This window comes from Theropithecus gelada, chromosome 4, assembly GCF_003255815.1.
Source record: "Theropithecus gelada isolate Dixy chromosome 4, Tgel_1.0, whole genome shotgun sequence".
In the NCBI taxonomy this organism is placed as follows: domain Eukaryota; kingdom Metazoa; phylum Chordata; class Mammalia; order Primates; family Cercopithecidae; genus Theropithecus; species Theropithecus gelada.
This window is the reverse complement of record NC_037671.1, coordinates 116,549,682-116,570,498: the sequence shown is the minus strand read 5'-3', so window position 1 is coordinate 116,570,498 and position 20,817 is coordinate 116,549,682. Positions and strand designations below refer to the sequence as shown.

Below are 20,817 nucleotides of genomic sequence, written 5' to 3'. Positions count from 1 at the left end.
CAACTGATCCACCTGCCTCGGTCTCCCAAAGTGCTGGGACTACAGGTGTGAGCCACCGTCCCTGGCCCAGAGGTACTATTTTACATATGCTATGTCTTACATTCTTGTTTCCTAAGTAATACTTTTCATTGAGATTAACTTTTTACTATTGAATCCTATTTGTTGATTATCATAACATCCCTGATACTGTAGAGAATAAACAAAATATTTAGTTATGGGCTGGCATGAATTTAGTTTCATGAAATAATGACATTGGCTGGGCGTGGTGGCTCACACCTGTAATCCCAGCACTTTGGGAAGCTAAGGCGGGCGGATCACGAGGTCAGGAGATCGAGACCATCCTGGCTAACACAGTGAAACTCCATCTCTACTAAAAATACAAAAAATTAGCCAGGCGAGGTGGCATGCACCTGTAGTCCCAGCTACTCGGGAGGCTGAGGCAGAAGGATCACTTGAGTCCGGGAGGCAGAGGTTGCAGTGAGCCAAGATTGCGCCACTGCACTTCAGCTCGGGCGACAGAAGAAGACTCTGTCTCAAAAAAAAAAAAAAAAAGAAAAAAGAAAAAAAGACATTTTCTCCCTTCTGGAGTTCTTAGGAGCTTTTAATTTGCAGTGCAATTTATAGGAGTTACAAATATTTTCCTGAAATGCATTTTCCCTCTCCCTTGATTAAGCCAACTTTATGACTTAGTTAGATGAGAACCAGGTGACTATCTGGTACTGGCAACATGGACTAAGGCATAAGGCTAGAAGCAGGTCATAGGCGCTCCACAGTTTTACAGGGATAGAATGGACTAGACAATTCTCTCAGGAACATGGGGGAGTGGCAGACTACATGACATTCCTTCAAAACCAAATGGCTGAGCAGAGTTCACAAACCCAAGTGAAATCTTGGACACACACTTGTTTTTTTTTAGATATGGGGTGTCACTATGTTACCCAGGCTGGTCTTGAACTACCGGACTCAAGCAATCCTCCTGCCTCGGCCTCCCAAAGTGCTGAGATTACAGATGTAAGCCACCACGCCTAGCCTTGGACACATCTTTTATTGAAAAGTGGTTAAATCAAGAGGTTGGGAAAGGAGTCTATCTTGGTGTAAGGCAATTTGAAGATATACTGATCCAGGAGGAAGAGAGGTTAAAGAAAATAAAGGCTGATAGAAGCTCCTGTGGAAGAGGAAGCAAAGAGCCTGCAGTCATGACTGAGAATATGGGCCGGAAGGAGAGTCAGCTCTGGCCACTGGGAAGAAGCAGGGAGCGGAGGTGGGGGACACGCTGGGTATCAAGCGGGATACAGTTCCTCGTCAGGTTTTTTAAATTCATAGCATGAAAATCCCAAATATCTCAAGGTTTTATTTATTCCTTGGTGGTTTTGGAGATGGATCCATATTTGTAAATTTTCTATTTTTGGATTAGCAGCCTCCAAACTTTTTTGATCATGCATCCTGATCAATATATATATTGTTGAACAGGCATCTCCAGTTTATTTATTTATCTATTTATTTGAGACGGAGTCTCGCCGTGTCGCCCCGGGCTGGAGTACGGTGGCACAATCTCAGCTCACTGCAGCCTCCACCTCCCAATCTCAAGCAATTCTCACATCTCAGCCTACTGAGTAGCTGGGATTACAGGCGTGTCTCACAACATCTGGCTAGTCCAGTTTATTTATAAATAATATGTGCATACTACTGTACTAACATGGGTGTATCTTATGAAATATACTGAAATTTTAAGGAAAAAAATTAAAAATCAACAAAAATATAAACTCTGCTATCTTCTTTCTCACCCTAAAAATGTCTCGAACAACTCAGGGGCATCCTGTTTGGAGACTGCTGAGCTAGATCATGTTGGAAGAGCTTGCTGGGTTGCTGTTTGAATAGATAATTTTTCTAAACATGAAAAATGTTCAAAATGTCAACTTATTAAAAATTGAACTAAGTTATGATCATATAAGCAGGGTATCTGCTCATCTGTCTACCTCAGCTGGTGTCACCCTTGGTTACCATAACATCTGGGTCATTCATTGCAAGACCAATACATACAGTGGACGGGTGGGAAACACTTGTCTCTTCTACCTCTATTTTCCAATGTCCCTCTGTGGTGTTTTATTAACTTTAATTCATAGCATGTTATTCCAATATAACCAGTAAGTGATTCTAGACAGCAGTTAGTACTATACCAATTCCTTTTTATTTTCCATATAAAGTTACCCACACAGGACATATACTCAAGCAGCCATTGCGTAAACAAAAATGACTCATGCATCACTCTCTGCCACTTCAAATACAGTTTATTACTATCTTGGAGAAGGGCCAGAAATTTACAGCTGGCAATTTACCTCTGGAGCCCGGAAAGCTGCCTGAGTAAATAAACCAGGGCAAACAAGTGGCTGGTGAGGTGCTGGCCATCTGCTCATATCAGTGCAGGCCCTTCCTCCCTCCCAGGCACCTCAGTTGTACAAGAGCTATCCTTTTCTGATTTCTGTGGGGATGACAGGGTATCTGTGTCTTCTTCCCAAGAGTCCTTTCCTCCCAGAGTCAGCACTTGACTCAGACCCTGTCCAGGTGAGTCCTCATACCCAGGGGGAAAGCCCTCTAGAGGGCGCCCAGTTCTACAGAAGTGAGCCATCCCTGCTGGAGCCAGTGTCATGTCTCCACTGGTCCTGGTGGCCAAGGGATCAACAATGTTTTGAGTAGCTGGCTGGCTCTGCTGTCCAGCTGCAATGAATCGGCAGGGCTGATGGAATCCAGGCTGGGCTGGACAGACTCTGTTTACTTGCTATCACTGGTGACCTCACAGTGCTGGTATGGGCTGGAGTTTGGTGCCTGTCCTGTCTGTGAATGGTTACCCTCCTTCTGTAACTTACAGTAAGCTTAACCCCTGGCTGGGCAGGGAGTGATCAGCCAAACAAATTTTTAATGTCATCTATGAAAATTACCAAAGTTGACAAGTCCTTAGGATTCTAAAATCTCTAACTCCTTGGAAAATTTCATTTCCAGTATGCATACTAACCTCTGTTTTTGATAGAGGTCTAGATCCAATATAGTACAAGTAAATTACAGTCCTGTTCCAACTCTTTTATCCTCATTCTGCACACTGCTGGCTTAATTACCATCTAGATCCTGAGTAGTGAATACTGAGAATTCAACAATGTCAGAGACTTACTGCAAGTTTACCAGAGTGATGGCTAGTGACAGGAAGTCAGGGACCACCAGTGCACCACTCTATCCCCAGTGCCTGGCAAGGTCCCTGCATGCTGCATACACTAAGAAAATACATAATGACCGAGTAACAGGATATTTAAATGTACAAGATCTTAGCACCTCTCCAGAAGTGAATCGTGTATGTGGTGAGGGGTTCCCTCTACAATACTACAATATCTTTAGTGTCGCTAAGTTCCATGCAATGGATATTTTTAAAAATTTGATGACCTAATCTTTCTTAGAAATGTAGATGTTGGGCTGGGCGCGGTGGCTCATGCCTGTAGTCTAAGCACTTTGGGAGGCTGAGGCAGGCAGATCACCTGAGGTCAGGAATTTGAGGCCAGTTTGGCCAACATGGTGAAACCCTGTCTCTACTAAAAATACAAAATTAGCAGGGCATGGTGGTACACGCCTGTAGTCCCAGATACTTGGGAGGCTGAGGCGGAAGAATTGCTTGAACCCAGGAGGCGGAGGTTGCAGTGAGTTGAGATTACACCATCGCACTCCAGCCTGGGCAACAAGAGCAAAACTCCGTGTCAAAAAAAAAAAAAAAGTAGATCTCTAGAAAAGAAACATAGATGAATGAAATAAATTTTACATTGTTACATTGTACAACAGAATGTGACAACCATCAAATGTATTTAAAGTAATATTATTAATATAGCTATGCATCTGTGTAGTCTATGAAAATGTGTAGGCAGTACTTTCAAATTGACGTGTCCTTTGCATATTTCAATTAATTTTAACCATACTCCTTAGCTGCACTCTTTCTCTTTCTAATATTTTTGAAGTGATTTATTATATCAGCAATTGATTACACCCAAGAGCCAAGTCTTTCTTCAATCCTGTGGTATGCCTTTTCCTTGTTTTTTTAATATGTATTTTTAATTGACAAAAAAGGAGAGTATATATTTATGAGGCACAATGTGATGTTTTGATATATGTTTGCATTGTGGAATGATTAAATCAAGCTAACTGACATATCTATCATCTCCCCTACTTATAATCTTTTTGTGATGACAACATTTAAAACCTACTCTTTTAGCAATTTTGAAACAGATAATACATTATCATTAACTATAGTCACCATGGTGTGCAACAGATCACCAGAACCTGTTCCTCCGGTCTCACTGACACTTTGTACCCTTTGACCAGTGTCTCTCCTTTCCCAGTCGGTCCCCCGCACAGCCTCCAGTAACCACCATTCCACTCTCTGCTTCCACGAGTTCAGCTGGTTTCACTAAACTCCTTAGCTTCCCTCTTGGAACAGATGCATCAAATGGAGCATCCATCTGTAAACAAAGTCCTCTCCCAGAATAGCCGGGCAATTGTCTTTGATGAAGTCAAGAAAAGGGGGAGCATCTCTTCTCATCCCCTGGAGTGCTCCCTCCACCCCAACCCAGTAGCATCAACAAAGCCCAAAACAGAAGAGAGCCTACTTTTGTTATTGTATTTTTAGCAAAGACTCTCTCATTCAGCAATAACCAAAAATAAAGTGGAAGAGCCCATGGAGTGCAGAGCCAGAAGACAAAGCACCAACGATGCCAACGACACCGCCTTCCATAAGCAGTGGGAAGCGAGGGAAGGGCCTTCTTCTCACCTCCTGTGGAGTAGGCCGCACGAAGCACCGTCACTGACACGTTGTCAGAGCTTCTCTGCCCGGCCGTATCCATCACTGTCAGCTGGAAGGTGTAGGTTCCCTCCTGTAGGTGGGACAGCTTCAGGGTTCCTGATTGAGGCACCTGCCACACAGATGCGACACATGACATTGAGCAGCAGTCCTGAGCTCCGAGTCCAACACCATCCTCAACCGAAAGTCCATGTCCTCAGAGCAGCCCCGGGACCTGCCTCTGCACTCCAGCCTGAGGCTGCTGAACTACATCACATGCTGCTGGCAGCTGGCCCACCTTGAACTCATCAGTTCTAGTTTATTTAGGTGGCCAAGACCTTGACTGACACAATCCCTTCTCTTGTCTGCAGCAGTTGCTGCTCCAAACCTGCACCTCATTCCCAGCCTCACGCTCAGGATCCAGGCCCTTCCATCTCAGCAGGGGGCCTCATCAGCTTCAGGGAGAAAATCAGGACCATGACTAGGGCTCCACCACCCACCTCCTCCTGGGGCCCTACCTGTACCCACTGTCATCTCCTTCTGAGAGCCGGCAGGGAGTAGCTATCCCTCCTGTGTTCCAGGCCAACCCCTCCTTCTAGTCCTTGCCCTCTTTCTTCCTAGGACTTTTAGAACACTGACACATAGACTCACTTCTCTTTCAAATGGCTCTGCTATTACAATGCCCAAGTGTCTCTCATCCTAAGAAACAAACAAACAAAACAACAAATAAAAAAATTCCCTGAGCTCCAAGGGCTCGCCAATCACAGCCCCGCTTCCTTCCCATCTCCACTTGGCTCACTGAAAGGCCTCGCTGTGCCGCGCTTGCCGTTTCTGTTGGTTCACTTCCCATTTAGTCTTCGCCCACCTGGTGCAGCTGCTTTCCTCACCGTCTCCCTGAAACAGTGCTGGCAAAAGTCACTCACTGACCTAAGAAAAGCCATCTAGGTGTCAAGACCAGCAATACTAGTTTTTAAAAATCCATGTATGGTTGGGCGCAGTGGCTCACGCCTGTAATCCCAGCACTTCGGGAGGCCAAGGCGGGCGGACGATGAGGTCAGGAGATGGAGACAATCCTGGCCAACATGGTGAAACCCCATCTCTACTAAAAATACAAAAATCAGCTGGGCATGGTGGCGTGTGCCTGCAGTCCCAGGTACTCGGGAGGCTGAGGCAGGAGAATCACTTGAAAACCTGGGAGACGGAGGTTGTAGTGCGCCAAGATCACCCACTGCACTCCAGCCTGGTGACAGAGCGAGACTCCATCTCCCAAAAAAAAAAAAAAAAAAATTCATGTTTAGCTGGCCCTTTTACTGTATCTGGCCACGCTGGCCACTTTGGCTATTTGAAAACCCCTGCTTCCTTGGCCTCCTTTTCTATCCAAGCTCCCCCACTCATTCCTTGCAGAGGCCCTCCTGGGCTTCAGTTCTGATCACTCCCTAACCCAGGGCTCCATGCTTGCCCTCTGTTCTCCCAACATTCACAGGCAGCTTGCTGAGCACGCTGGAGCAACAGCTTCTAAGGCTCAGCTCTGTGGTAGGATTTTGCTGGACATTCAGCCAAAAGACTGTTTCTTCAGCTTTCCTAATGATTCTATTACCCATTTAATATTCTACTTAAAAAAATTCATTTCTGCTTAAATGAACTAGTCTGGATAGTGTCCTCTGCTGAATGCTGACCATTCGACATTCTATTACATTGATGCATTAATAATGGACGTTTGAAATTACAGAGGATTGCACTACTATAAGAACCATCTGCTTGTTTTTAATTAGGGAATCCTAGAATGTGGACTGACTTAGGCTTAGAGGATTTGTCAACACTACATATACACACCCACAGGATGCTTCACAATCATTTAGAGGTGATATAATGAGATACCGTGGTTGTCGTATTTTATGCCACTTTAGCTAAGGTATGGATTTCCAGGTCCCAGCCTCAGAGAGTCAGAGTCAGTGGGTTGGTCAGGAGAGCGGGACCCAGAATTCTACACTTACTCAGCCCACCCAGGTGACCCATGATCCACACTGAAAGAAACACTAGTGCGTGGTTAAGAGCACAGAAGTCGGTGTCCAATAGACATGGGTTTGAATGCCAGCCCTACCCTGTACCAGCTGGGTGATGATGTACAAGTCACTTAATGTCTCTAAACCTCAGGTTTTTTTTCATTTGTAAAATGGAAATAATAACAGTACCTACCTGATGAGGATGAAGTAAGGTAACTCATGTAAAAGAGCTGGGCCTGGCCCATAGTAAACGCTTAAATATATCCATTGTCTCCACTGGTTGATTCTTATCTCTAACTGAACAACATTACACAATGACTCTTTACAGATAAAGAAATGATTCCCATGAAGTGATTTTCATTCACTGAGACAGTGACAGAATTGAGACCTCGAGTTGTAAAACAGTCTACACCGACCTACAAGCTGTCCATCACTTTCCCTGCAAAAGCCTTACTCTGGAGGGCTGGCAACGATGGCCACCTGCCCTTTGTTGTTTATTTCAAAGAGATGTTAAGCAGTGCTCACTGCCATGCTGTTACATTACCTTCGGACCCAACTACACTGAGAGAATGCCAAACGGGTCATTTATGTGACTGCTAAAATACTAAGGGCAGCAGAGAGCACTCTAATGACAATAAGAGAATTTTCAGAGAGCCTGGAGTGGGTCACTGATGCTAGGAATCAGAACCCACTGAAATAAAAGTGGAAATCAGTCTGAGACTCAGGACAAGACCGGATAAGGTCTTATTCTGATCGGATAAGACTTGGGGCTCAGGTCTTATCTGTCGGATAAGACCAGATCTTATCCGGTCAGATAAGATCAGAGAATCAGATAAATAAGACTGAAAACAAGACTAGAACTGTGGTTTGAGACCTCAAGATTGCATTTAATGATCCCTCTTTCATATCTCACCTCCAATCCCTCGGGAAATCCCACGGGGTCTGCCTTAAAAACACATCCAGAATTTGACCATGTATCACCCTGTCCACGGGTACCACCTTGCTCTGACCCCACCCTGTCTCTTGCCTGGGTCACTGCAGTGGCCAGGAGGCCTGAGCTCTGGTAGGACCAGGGCCTGGTGTCTCCTTTTTTCTGGAAACTTTCCCTCCCACCTCCATCTGCAGTGAGAGGAGGGTCAGTTATGGCCTCTTCCTATGGGCACCAGGCTGAACCAAGGTGAGACAAAGACAGGGTAAGGTGCAGGTGGTGAAGCTCAGAGCTGCCTAAGTGGAGGGGTGGGCGGGTATGTGGCAGGCTCTGGCTCTCTTTAAGCCTGGCTCAGAACCAGGCAGACCTTGCTGGCGGGCAGCAGTACAATAGCTTACACCCTCATTTACTGTCTCTTGGGACTGAGGAACACAAGGGAGCATGGCTGCAAATGACAGGCATGCTGGAGAATGTCTAGGTGAGGCCCTGCAGCCTTCAGTCAAGTAAGGTGATACAAGAAAGCTGCTCTGTCCCAGCTGCTCAGCCTGAAAGCAGACAGGAAGCCCTGAGACTGCCAGGGACCAGCAAGTGCTGGCCCCCCGCCATGGTATGTGAGTGGAGGAGTGGGCTGCAGGATTGATTCAGAGCAGAGATTTAGAAGGTGGGTGTGACAGGGGGACGCCGAGTCACGACCAGATTCTGAGCATGGCCATCGGAGTGGAGACAAAGTTAACAGAGATTTTAAAAAACACCAAGGGGCCGGGTACGGTGGCTCACGTCTGTAATCCCACCACTTTGGGAGGCTGAGGTGGGTGGATCAGTTGAGGCCAGGAGTTCGAGACCGGCCTGGCCAACATAGTGAAACCCCATCTTTACTAACAATACAAAAATTAGCCAAGTGGTACGTGCCTGTAATCCCAGCTACTTGGGAGGCTGAGGCATGAGAAACTCTTGAACCCAGGAGGTGGAGGTTGCAGTGAGCCGAGATTGCACCACTGCACTCCAGCCTGGGCGACAGAGCGAGACCCTATCTCAAAATAAAATAAAATAAACCAAGGAAGCACTGAGGCCAGGGAGCTGGATGTGCCATCCATGAGGCTGCTGGCATCACCCTGTGCCAGAGCTCCCTGCAAAAGTCAGTGAGTCACTGAGCTTCTGGGCACCAAAACTCAGAGTGCCAATGTCAGACTAAAACTCTGCAGGCCTGCAGTTCACTAGGAAGCCTCTTGTCAACACTGGGGCTGAAAGGACAGAGCATCCCTGGGTCAGGGGCCATCCCCACACCTGGCCTTGGCATGCTTCCCCACTGCCTGCCCAGGCACTGCCTGTCTGATGCAGCAACACTGGGTCCAGATGCAGATTATGATAATCACCTCAGCCTCCTGAGCACACTCCAATTTAGATCTATCCAGATTAAGTGTCCCTTCTCTGGCTCCTTTCATTCCTTTAGCTAACGAGAGCTGTCTCTCTTTGCATTCGGTTATTTAGAAGATGTAGAACTGTCACATGGATGCTTTCCCTTTAAGGGCCCAGGTGACCCTTCTATACATGTTCACCCATTAAGATGACATTGGAGAGAGGGTTTAAAGTGTTTCACAGATATGTTCCAAGTTTCAGGATAAAAAACTACCTACATATGTACACACAACATATCCAATTTGTAACTTGGAAACAGACATGATCATAAAACCAGGAGCTTCTAATCTCTGCTCAAGATCCCTGTTCAACAGTAACAGCCTTTGGTGGTTGGCTTCTGGCCAAATCAATGAATGACTCAGCCTGTTTTCTGACTCAACCCCATCTTCCTAGCTAGGAATTTAGTGGCTAGGAATACACGTTTGGGCTTCTCATATATGTATAGACTAAATTACACACACACAAGCATGTACACACACACACATTGTATATACTTGGTTACAAAAACTTAGTAGTACCTATTTAAAAAAATTATGTACAGCAGGTAGGCCAGGATGCAGTAAGTTTTAATTTAATAATGAAGTTGTTGGTTTAAATAATGTCCATCCTTTAGCAAGCTTCCTTACGTGTGGTTTTCTGAAGTCACTGCTGTAGACTGAATGGCTGAGTGCCCTCCCAAGGTCACATGTTCAAACCTAATGCCCAGTGTGATGGCATTTGGAGATACATGCTCAAGAATGAAGGGCATGTTAGTGCCCTTATAAAAGAGGCCCCATATTATTAAAAAGTAAAAAACAAAACAAAAACCACTAGATGCTGGTGGAATGCTTACACAGTGCTGGTGGGAGTGCAAATTAGTTCACCCATTGTGGAAAGTGGTGTACTGTGGAAAGTGGTGTGACAATTCCTCAAAGAACTAAAACAGAACTATCATTTGACCCAGCAATCCCATTACTAGGTATATACCCCCCAAAATACAAACTGTTCTACTGTAAAGACACATGCACACATATGTTCACTGCAGTGCTATTCACAATAGCAAAGATATGGAATCAACCTAAATGCCCATCAATGGTAGACTGGATAAGGAATATGTGGTACATATACATCATGGAATACTATGCAGCCATAAAAAACAACAAGATCATGTCCTTTGCAGGAACATGGATGGAACTGGAGGTCCTCATTCTCAACAAACTAACGCAAGAACAGAAAACCAAATACCACATGTTCTCACCTATAAGTGGGAGCTAAATGAGAACACACAGACAGAGAAAGCAGGACAGCAGAATGCTGGGACCTACTTGAGGGTGGAGGATGGAAGGAGGTAGAGGTTTAGAGAAAAAGAAAACCATTGGGTAATATGCTTAATACCCAGGTAAGGATATAATCTGTACACTAAGCCGTTAAGTCATAAGTTTATCTATATAACAAACCTGCATATGTACCCCTTAACCTAAAATAAAAGTTAAAATACATTTAAATATAAAATAAAAGAGACCCCAGAGGGCTGCCTTGCCTCTTCTGCCTTATGAGGACACAGTGAGAAGATGGCTGGTCATAAACTAGGAAATGGGTCCTCACTAGACACCAAATCTGATTGTATCTTGATTTTGGACTTCCCAGCATCCAGAAGTGAAAGAAATTCATTTCTGCTCTTTAGAAGCCACTGAGTTACAGTGTTTTATTACAGCAGACCAAATGGACTAAGATAATAATTTAGTTAGAAACTTTTAAGCAACTGATGAATGTAAGTCAACATACTGATTTATGAATTCCAAATCTCCTTGAATGTCCTACTTTGTATCATGTTCCCAAATGTCATATTTTACATTCTGACTTCAGATTTAAATGTATTATGTATAATATTCATGAAAGTCAGTGTCATTTAATGGGCTGCCTGAAAAATATGTGTCATCTTGCATTTTGATGTATTGTAAATATTCAGTTAAGTGGATGTAAGGGCAGAAAATATATAACTTTAAATCCAGTGGATAGCCTCTTGGTTCTGACCAATCATCTATTCTGTCTTCACAAATGAAAAACACAGATCAGGTGCTGTGGCTCATGCTTGTAATTTCAGCACTTGGGGAGGCCAAGGAGGGAGGACTGCTTGAGCCCAGGAGTTTGAGATCAGCCGGGGCAGCATAGTGAGACCTCATCTCTACAAAAAGTTAAAAAAAAAAAATTAGCCATGACTATAGTCTCAGCTATTCAGGAGGCCGAGGTGAGGACTGCTTGAGGCTACAGTGAGCTCTGATCGTGCCACTGCACTTCAGCCTGGGCAACAGAGTGAGACTCTGTCAATGAATGAATGAATGAATAACGAATGAATGAGATAAGTCAGGAACATGAGCTTTCCTGTATGCTTAGTGTCTAGTACAGTACTGGACACATACCAGATGCTTAAAAATTCGCTATTAATTGTTTCATAACTAATCTGACAGCATAATTCCTTGCAGGTTGAATACCTGTCTGGGTCACTTGGACATGCAAAGATGGGCCCTAGAGCCTGATCTTAAAGTATTGCAAGACAAAGGGAGTGATCACTACTCTGCCTGAGGAGAACAAGGATGAGGAGCCCATGCAGATGGTGGAGAGCAGGGGAGATGAGAGGAGGGATGAATGGCTCAAGAAGAGGAGGAGGTGGGCGCTCAGGGGAGAGCCCAATGAATGGATGCTCCTGGGTGCTAGGGACAGTCAAGGGACTTAGGAACAAAGGTATCCAACATCAGGTTTTAACTTAACTGTTCTGCTGTGTGACTGCCCTCCCTCCATTCCCAACAACTTTCAAACTTAGCCCCATTTTGCAGCTTGAGGGCGGAGTGCATCAGTGTTCCAGTCAGCAGGAAGTCATTCTCAGAGAAAAAGGAATTTGATTTGAGAGGCCCAATTCTCCTGGCAGAAATGTTGAGGTGTGAAATCAGGCTGCTCAAGTTAAAGGGGTCACAGGTATAGCTCCTGAAGGTTAATTACTGTTAAAGGAAAATTCTCAAAATGGTAAAGCTATGACTCTCACACAAATATAGCATGAATATTTTTCAAAGACATTAGTTAAAGAGGGAATCAATAAGGTGTTCAACTGATTTAAAGAATCTGAAGACTACATATATACAGTCAATCATGAATGCGAAAAAGAAGTTGCTAGGAGATGCAAAACTGAAATGGGTTTGCTAATCAGTACTGAAATGAATCTATTAATAGATTGGTTAGTATCTACATGTACTAAAATGTCATGTTTGAAATCTTATTTTCTCCTATATACCAATTATTTTCTCCTATATACCAATTACCCCTATATACCAATTTTTTTTTTTTTGCATTTCTATGGACAAGAATCATTTGGTTACTATCAGTTTTCTGCAACTTATAGATGTTAACCCTGAAGGATCCACTAACCAACCCCAGCATTCCATTGAAAGGTACTTGGTAATCTTTTGCCCACCTCAAAGTCTTCCACAGTGTTTCCTGACAGTCTTCATCCACCAAATGGGGATGTGCCTACAAGTGAGGGTGTCCCAGTGGACTACAGAGCTCTCTAAGCTTCCTGGCACTCAGTGGGTGCTCAACCCATGGGGGTTTTGATTGTGATGAAGTCTCAGCAGGATGAGTGTTAACTCTGGGGGACATTCATGAATGTATATCATTCTAAGACAGTCACAAATTGGTAACAGATGCTTCCCCTAGTGTAGGCTCTGTCATTTAGATGATGGCTTCATAACTTGAGGTCTACCTGCGTCGCTGTTATACACATGCTTGGAAAAATGCAGCACGAACCTATTGTGTGATGTAGCTACTAACATGGTTCATGTAATGAAGCTCATTAATAGAAGCAGAGGCAATATCTGGATCACAGGAGGTAAAGGATGAGTCAGAAAACCAAAGTTTAAATATGGGGTTCAATTAGGGGTATTAGATGTTAAGAAGGGTATGGATTAATATGAGAAAATCCAGACAAGGCAGGATAGTGGTGGGCCTGAAAATCAATTCATATGAGGAACATCTGACAAATCATGGGGTGCTGAGTTCTGAGAACAGCATACCAAGTGGTGATGTTCTTTTTTTTTTCCAAAGACCTCCAAAACTTTTACGCAGGATAAAAAGATGAGTTCAGTGTTTCTCCAAAGGGAAGACCCAGCACCAATGCACAGAAGGAAGGGGAGGCACAGCCTGCTTGCCCAATACAGTGATGAGCAATGTCATGGACATGGTGTGAAGTAGTGAGCTTCTGCCCTTGGAAAAGTCAGGCAGACGGTAGATGAGCCTTGGAAGAGGTGTGGTGGAAGGCGCTCTTGTTTGGAGGAGAGGCTGGGAAGGATGCTGGATGTATTCGTCCATTCTCACACTGCTATAAAGAACTGCCCAAGACTGGGTAATTTACAAAGGAAAGAGGTTTAATTGACTCACAGTTCCGCATGGCTGGGGAGGCCTCAGGAAACTTACTAGAACAGTCGTGGCAGAAGGCGAAGGGGAAGCAAGGCACCTTCTTCACAAGATGGCAGGAGAAATTACCAAACACTTATAAAACCAGCAGATCTCGTGAGAACTCACTCACTATCATGAGAACAGCATGGGGGAGACCACCCCCATGATTCGATAACCTCCACCTGGTCTCTCCCGTGACAGATGGAGATTATGGGGATTACAATGCAAGATGAGATTTTTGGGTGGGGACAAAGGCAAACCATACTGGACAAGGGTGAGTCCAATTCTAACACAATATAATCGGGGAGTAAAATCACTCTTACTTAAATCAGTGGTGAGGGACTTCCTGATTTGTTTTTGTTTTGGTTCCAGTAGAATATAAATCAGTGCCTCCTTACCTCACCCTCTTTCTCCACTTTCCCTAACTGAAGTGGTTTGGATGCCACTTATCTGCCTAAGTCAGGAAGTGCTTATTTGCCTAAGCCAGGAATTCACCCTGACAGGGTGAATAAAAAGCCGCTTGTCTCACCACTCAAGACTTCCCGAGCATAGGCAGCCACCGGGCACATGGCTGATTTCCATCGGTGGCGATCCCAGGAGCCCCGGGCAGGAGCACCGCATGCTGGCCTCCCTCCCTCAGAGGCCTGGTGCACCCCAGCAGACCTCGCTGCCAGGTAAGCTGTTTACTTTCTGGCTCGTGTGAAGGATAAGTTCATCCTATTGTTATTGTCCTCTTTAGACTCTTTTGTAGTTTTCAAATTTTCTACCTGGATCTTGAGCTAAGAAAAAGAAATAGAACTTTAAAAAAGTAATCTGAGTCATTAAAACAAAGTATGAGTCTTTTTCCTTGAAGTGTCTTTGTCCTCTAGACAAGTCACAAACAGCAGCAAGGAGGGTAGGCTCCAAGACAAATGATCGAGACTGCTGCTCACTCAGCAGAAAAGCACACTGAGATAATAAACCATTTTGGCACAATCCGTTTTACACATTCTCCATTTTATGCCTTCTGCTAGCGTACAGACATTTAGGGAGCATGAAGTGGCAGGACATTACGAAAGACCACTTCACTGAAATACCCGTTTTTGTTAGCAGTGACAATATGCGTTACCTTCATGTCCACTGACGGGTCCCCCTGCAGCAGCGCCCACTCATACTGGACGATGGCGTGGTCATCTGTGCTCTCGCGGCCGTCTAGAACCACCCCGTCTGTGGGCAGATGCAGAACCACATCCTGCCCAGCCTTGCTAAGTGGAGGCGCATCCTTTTCTAAGAAAGAAAATAAATAATGCATAAAAGATGATTTCTTATTTTTTCTAATTTATGAAGAGAGGTATCTTGTTTGCTGAATAGATATGATGCAGCAAAGAACTGCCAAGAGAATGCATATTAAATGGAAATTGTTTTTCTATTTATTTTAAGACTGTGGAATTTCGCTATAATATGCGCAGGAGAGGCTGTGTGGAGTGCTGGCTGGTAGCAATTTTGGGGACAAGGCAGCATACTAGGTCCCACCAATGTGTAAATATGGAGAAGCAGTTTTATTTTCTAGAGTGGATTTTTCACTTAATTTTAAAATCACTTAAGTTCGAAGTACTATTAAAAAAATTTATTTTAAAAGATTATTATTTTGAGATGGAGTTTTGCTCTTATCCCCCAGGCTGGAGCGCAATGGCGCGACCTCGGCTCACTGCAGCCTCTGCCTCCCGGGTCCAAGCAGTTCTCCTGCCTCAAGTAGCTGGGATTACAAGTGTGTGCCGCCACATCCTGCTAATTATTTTCTGTATTTTTAATACAGACAGGGTTTTGCCATGTTGACCAGGCTGGTCTTGAACTCCTGGCCTCAGGTGATCCAACTGCCTCGGCCTCTCAAAGTGCTGGGATTACCGGCATGAGCTACTGCGCCTGGCCTTGAAAAGTTTATTAAAACAAACCTGAAAAACACCAAATTCACCTCTAATATGGATTTTCTTTTTTTCTTATCCTTAAGTTTTAAAAATAGGAGTGATATAAAGTATTCAATGAATGGAAAATATATTAAGTTGGAAAAGTTAAGGCAGATTCTTAGAGCCATACAAAATAAAGCCTGCATCGAAATTCTCTGGAATCCAATTTTTCATCTAGGAAAATTGAAGAAGTCCACCGCTTCTAATACCTAATCTATTTTTTATTTATTTATTTTTTTTGAGAGAGTCTCACTCTGTCGCCCAGGTTGGAGTGCAGTGACGTTATCTCCGCTCATTGCAAGCTCTGCCTCCTGGGTTCACACCATTCTCCTGCCTCAGCCTCCCAAGTAGCTGGGATTACAGGCACCTGCCACCATGCCCGGCTAATTTTTTTTTTTTTTTTTTTTTTAGCCAGGATGGTCTTGATCTCCTGACCTCGTGATCCACCTGCCTCGGCCTCCCAAAGTGCTGGGATTACAGGCATGAGCCACCACGCCTGGCCTCTAATAACTAATTTTTATAACAGAAGTCAGCATGCTCAGATGACTACAACAGCAAAACAAATCTGTATTTACCTTTGTTTTTGTTTTGTTTTGCTTTTGAGACGGGGTCTCTATCACCCAGGCTGGTGCACAATCATAGCTTACTCATTGTAGCCTCCAACTCCTGGGCTCAAATGATCCTCCTGCCTCAGCCTCCGGAGTACTTAGGACTACAGGTATGCGCCACCACACCCAGCTATTTTCACTCTTTTGTAGTGAGAGTTGCCCAGGCTGGTCTTGAACTCCTGACCTCAAGTGATCCTCCCACCTCAGCCTCCCAAAGTGCTGGAATTACAAGTGTGAGCCACTGCACCCAGTCTATATTTACCTTTAACCTAGAATGGTACTAAATAATATAAGGTTAATTACGTTTATTTCAATATTAATACTTGACTGACAGCTGCTACAGAGATGACTGAAAGGATAAGCTACACAAAGAAAACATTTCTAAGAGCATAGTTACCAAAATTTTAATTGATGTAAGCTTCTTAGTAAATTCACCCAAATGCACACATATTTTAAAGCAGCAGCAACAGAACTGGAAAAACTCTACAGGTTTGTGTAATACACCCTCTTTGGCATCCACTTCCCCATTCCTTCAGTGCCAAAGCTCTGGTTCGAGTGCTGGCTGGGCTTGCCCCTCTTTGGCTCACCCTGCACAGTGCTGCAAAGCACCGCCTCTCCTCCTGCTTTTGAGCCCATCACTTTCCTCCACAGGGGCCAATGTTGCTACCTAAACAAACTTCTAAAGGGCCAAGCCAGGCATCCCAGTGCTTGAGTTTCAGGGCTTACTGGAATCCCACCTCAGTTTCTCATTACAGAACAAAGGGTGACCACTCTTGATACATTGCAACTGAAATGACTCTTCTGGAATGCTCATCTGACTGGGTCATTCTGCGAGCAGGAAAAACCCTTCAGCAAGTTACCATTGCCTTTCAGATGTTTAGGACCTAACCCTCCAGGATTCTCTTCTCTTCTAGTGGTTCCCTCAATGCCCAGCACCAACGCCATTAGCAGCCAGAGCAGCCAGTTTCCACTAACCCTTTCCCATAATTCTGATGAATGCATAAGTTAAACACTCAAGCTGGAGAAACTGGTGCCTGAGTACAAGGCCTGGAATGTGAAAACAAATACATTAAGACCTCACCTGGGCTTTCTCAGACCCTAACGTCTGATCGAAGGCATTCTTACACATACACCTTGTATCAGGGCCACTTACAATTAAAGAAATCTTTCCAAGGCTCTAGGGAAACTTTCCAGACCCCAGACCCTAAAGATTAGAGTGAATGCAACACTCCTGCTTGTAGGTGCGCACTCTCACGCAGGCACAGAGATGGAATCGAATGTAAATAAACACTGAAGAAAAACTTGTAACTTTGAGTTGGTCTGGTGAGTCACTCCAATCATCTTCCTGCCACCAGTTGCAGAAATAAACTCCCTTCTTTCCCAGTCTGTCTGCATTTCATTATCAGACCGTGAGAAAAAGCAGCCAGATCTTGTCCATCTAGGAACAAGGAGATTTATGTGAGGGGCCTGGGGCTCTTAGAGATGGGGCTTTTCTGAATGAGAATGCTGCTGCCAGTCACAAAGGGAAGATGCCTTTTTTTTTTCTTTTTTTAAAGCATATTACAAGGAATTAAGCACAGTTGCTTTTTACATGCTATTGCTAACTATGGAGAAGACATGTCCCATTTTTCCAGTCACTTAAGAGTGAGGACTAGTAACTGTGATTTAAATAAGCCAAGTAAACAACGCCCTGCCTAGGAAGAAACTCGTTCTTCCGCCTTTTTCCACCTTTGAGGAGACGCGGGGTTTTGCATGTTGGCCAGGCTGGTCTCTAACTCTTGGCCTCAAGTGATTCACCCGCCTTGGCCTCCCAAAGTGCTGGGGTTAGTTATGAGCCACCGTGCCCAGCCTCTTAATCTAAACTTTAAATTTTTTTCCTATGGCATATTCTTTCCTTGTTTGTTTTCCTTCTAAAAGGTTTCCTCTGGGTTTATAGGAAAGCTCACGTAGGCAGTGTCAGTTTCTTCCAGGTAAGTAGTGAGAACACAGAGAAGAGACTTTGTTTCTTTGCTGCCGGGATATTTTGGTCTGTGTTTGGGCAGAGAGGATGTGTGTGGAACAGCCGTCGTGGGCCTCAGCGATGCTGGTGAAGGTCCAAGTGAAAGTGCCCGCCTGCCCCCACTTCAGTTCCCAGTGTTTGCCTCAAGGCCAAGCAGTCACAGGGTGACCCTTTAATACCTGCTCCCCCGACAAGGGTTCTGAGCCTCATCTAACCTAGAGGTGGGGAGGGAGGCAGGATGTGATAGACATGATGGACACAGATTTCCCGACTCTTTTAATGGATCCACAGGTTTTGGAGAATGCACACTTCCAAAGGGGCTGAGCTCTGCTCCCATCTTGCTGATATCATTCGTGCTATTACGAATCAAACAGCAACAGGGCAAGATTAAACACACAGAGCATGACCACACGTTGGCACAATCAAGGTCTCTTATTCCCTCCATGACATTCATGTCCAACCACAACCATTTTTGTGCCTTCTGTATGTGTCCTGATTCTCTCCTTCAGAGCATCTACAAAAAGTCAAACCGTCGAGTCAGCATCATTTTTAGTCCTTAAGAAACATGCTTTAAAGTTTCCTATTTTCTTTTACTTTTTCTTTTTCTTTTTTTAAGACGGAGTTTCGCTCTTGTGGCCCAGGCTGGAGTGCAATAGCCCGATCTTGGCTCACTGCAACCTCCGCCTCCTGGGTTCATGCGATTCTCCCGTCTCAGCCTCCCAAATAGCTGGGATTACAGGCGCATGCCACCAGGTCTAGCTAATTTTTGTATTTTTAGTAGAGATGGGGTTTCATCACATTGGTCAGGCTGGTCTCAAACTCCTGACCTCAGGTGATCCGCCCGCCTCGGCCTCCCAAAGTGCTGGGATTATTGGCATGAGCCACCACGCCCGGTCTTAAAGTTTCCTATTTTCAATGAAAATCAAGTCCCTTCTTTTCACTTTTTATAAAAGGGAGCAGTAGTTTTCCTCCCATTTTTGTATGATGAAAGCCACCGCAAGCAAAGTCAGGAGAGCCACGTTAAGAAACAGGAGTGGGTGTTATAAGAAGCCTGGCATCTAATTAGATTTTGCTCTTGCAATTACGTAACAGAAACCATGCCTTATACAACCCATGAGACTAAAACAAACTTTTTTCTCTGAGTTTTTCTCCTCTTTTAAATCATATTTCCACGAATCCTCTCAGATCAGCCTTCCTCTTCAAGCCTAGAAAAATTCCAGTAGTACCTCAACGCGCCCGCCCGCTTCTGCCAATCTACTGGGCTTCCTCTTAAGACAGAAAAACCCATGCCAGAAACTCCTCTGGGTGCCCGCGGCTAAAATAACTTGACACCAGTGTGTTTCGTTCCACCTTGGCGAGGGCGCTGCGGGACCCGAGCGCTCTGGCCAAGGCCAGCCCCTCAGTCGTGCGCTTACCCAGCCGGGGTGAGGCTCGCGCTGTGGCCAGGGCGGCGCCGTCCGGGGCGCGGCTGAGGCTGTAGCTGCTGTAGCCGCGGTGCAGCGCGAACTTGCAGACGTTGCGGCCGCGCGCCGTGCAGTTGAAGAGGTAGCAGCCGAGCACGGCGGCCGGGGGCGAGGGCCGCCGGGGGAGCTCCACCACGGCCACGGAGCAGCTCGGCTCGGAGCAACAGGCCGCCACGCATTGCCGCCAGCCCCGCACGGCCGCCGGCGCCCGCAGGAAGCTGGCACCCGCCGCCAGGGAGTCCTTGGTGCGGATGATGGCGTCCGGCATGGCGCTGTAGCCGCCGCCGCCCGGACCCGGGCAGTCCTCTTGGGGGCCGCCGCCCGAGCGCAGCTCCAGCTCCAACTCCTCCTGCGGCCGCTCCTGCTGCAGCTGCCGGCGGAACTCCTCCAGCAGCTGCTCCACGCCCGACAGCTGCGCGTGCAGTTCGGACAGCGGCGCCGCAGGCGGCAAGGCCGCGCGGCCGCTCGGCAGCCACAGGCAGAGCAGCAGCAGCCCGCGCAGCGCCCCGTGACGCGGCGGTCGCCGGCGCCGCGAGCCCGCGCTCTCCCGGGCGGTGGAGGCCATGGCGGCCGGCAGCCGAGGGCAGCGAGCCGAGGCGGGGACGCGGGCGCCCGCGAGCGCGGGCCCTGTGCCCCTCCTGCGCGGCCGCGGCTGACTCTAGGCCCCGGCCTCACAGCGCGGCACCCCCGGAACCTGGCTGCTTCCCCGAGGCCGCGGGCGCGCGGGCGCCGGCGTGAACCGCAGTAGCGGGAGGCATAGCCGGCCCAGCCGGGCACCGCTCCTTGCCTTCGCCGGAGGCTGCGCGGCGCTCTGCGCCTCTCCGCCCCGGCCCGCGGCGCTCTGGGTGGCGGCGAGTCGGCTGCGGAGCTGATCAGCACCAGGTGTACGAACAGTGGCCGCGGCGAGGTGGAGCCTTGGTGAGCCCCGCCCCTCCGCGCGGCCCCGCCCCCGCGCGTCTTGCGCCGGCTCCTCCAGGGCTGGGGGAGCCGGCTCGGGGGAGGGCAGCCTCAGAACTGCTGTACTCCCGCGCCGCTTCCCAGCCAGGGCAGGGTTCATGTCTGGGCCCAGCAGGCTTTAGCAACCAGCTAGACCTGCCCAGGGCGCCTGTCCACAGGGGCCTGGCACTCGGGAGAACAGGGGCAGTGGGAAGGGAGGGCGTCTCTTCAAATCCTCGTGACCCCAGGGACTACTCCAGAGAGGGGGCACGCGCACCTAGGACCA

The 20,817-nt window shown here is 46.6% G+C and overlaps 1 protein-coding gene across 1 annotated transcript in view; it reads right to left on the bottom strand.

Moving 5' to 3' along the window:
- The window catches only part of LRP11 (LDL receptor related protein 11), a 40,378-nt gene extending 19,903 nt beyond the window's left edge, over positions 1-20,475 (bottom strand). The window contains exons 1-3 of the mRNA XM_025382645.1: positions 19,548-20,475; positions 14,691-14,848; positions 4,802-4,943 (exon numbers count right to left, since the gene is read on the bottom strand). Of these exons, the coding sequence (XP_025238430.1) occupies positions 4,802-4,943; positions 14,691-14,848; positions 19,548-20,160 (913 nt within the window). The 5' untranslated portion in view covers positions 20,161-20,475. The remainder of the gene's footprint in view (positions 1-4,801; positions 4,944-14,690; positions 14,849-19,547) is intronic.
- Between the last annotated feature and the right edge of the window lie 342 nt (positions 20,476-20,817).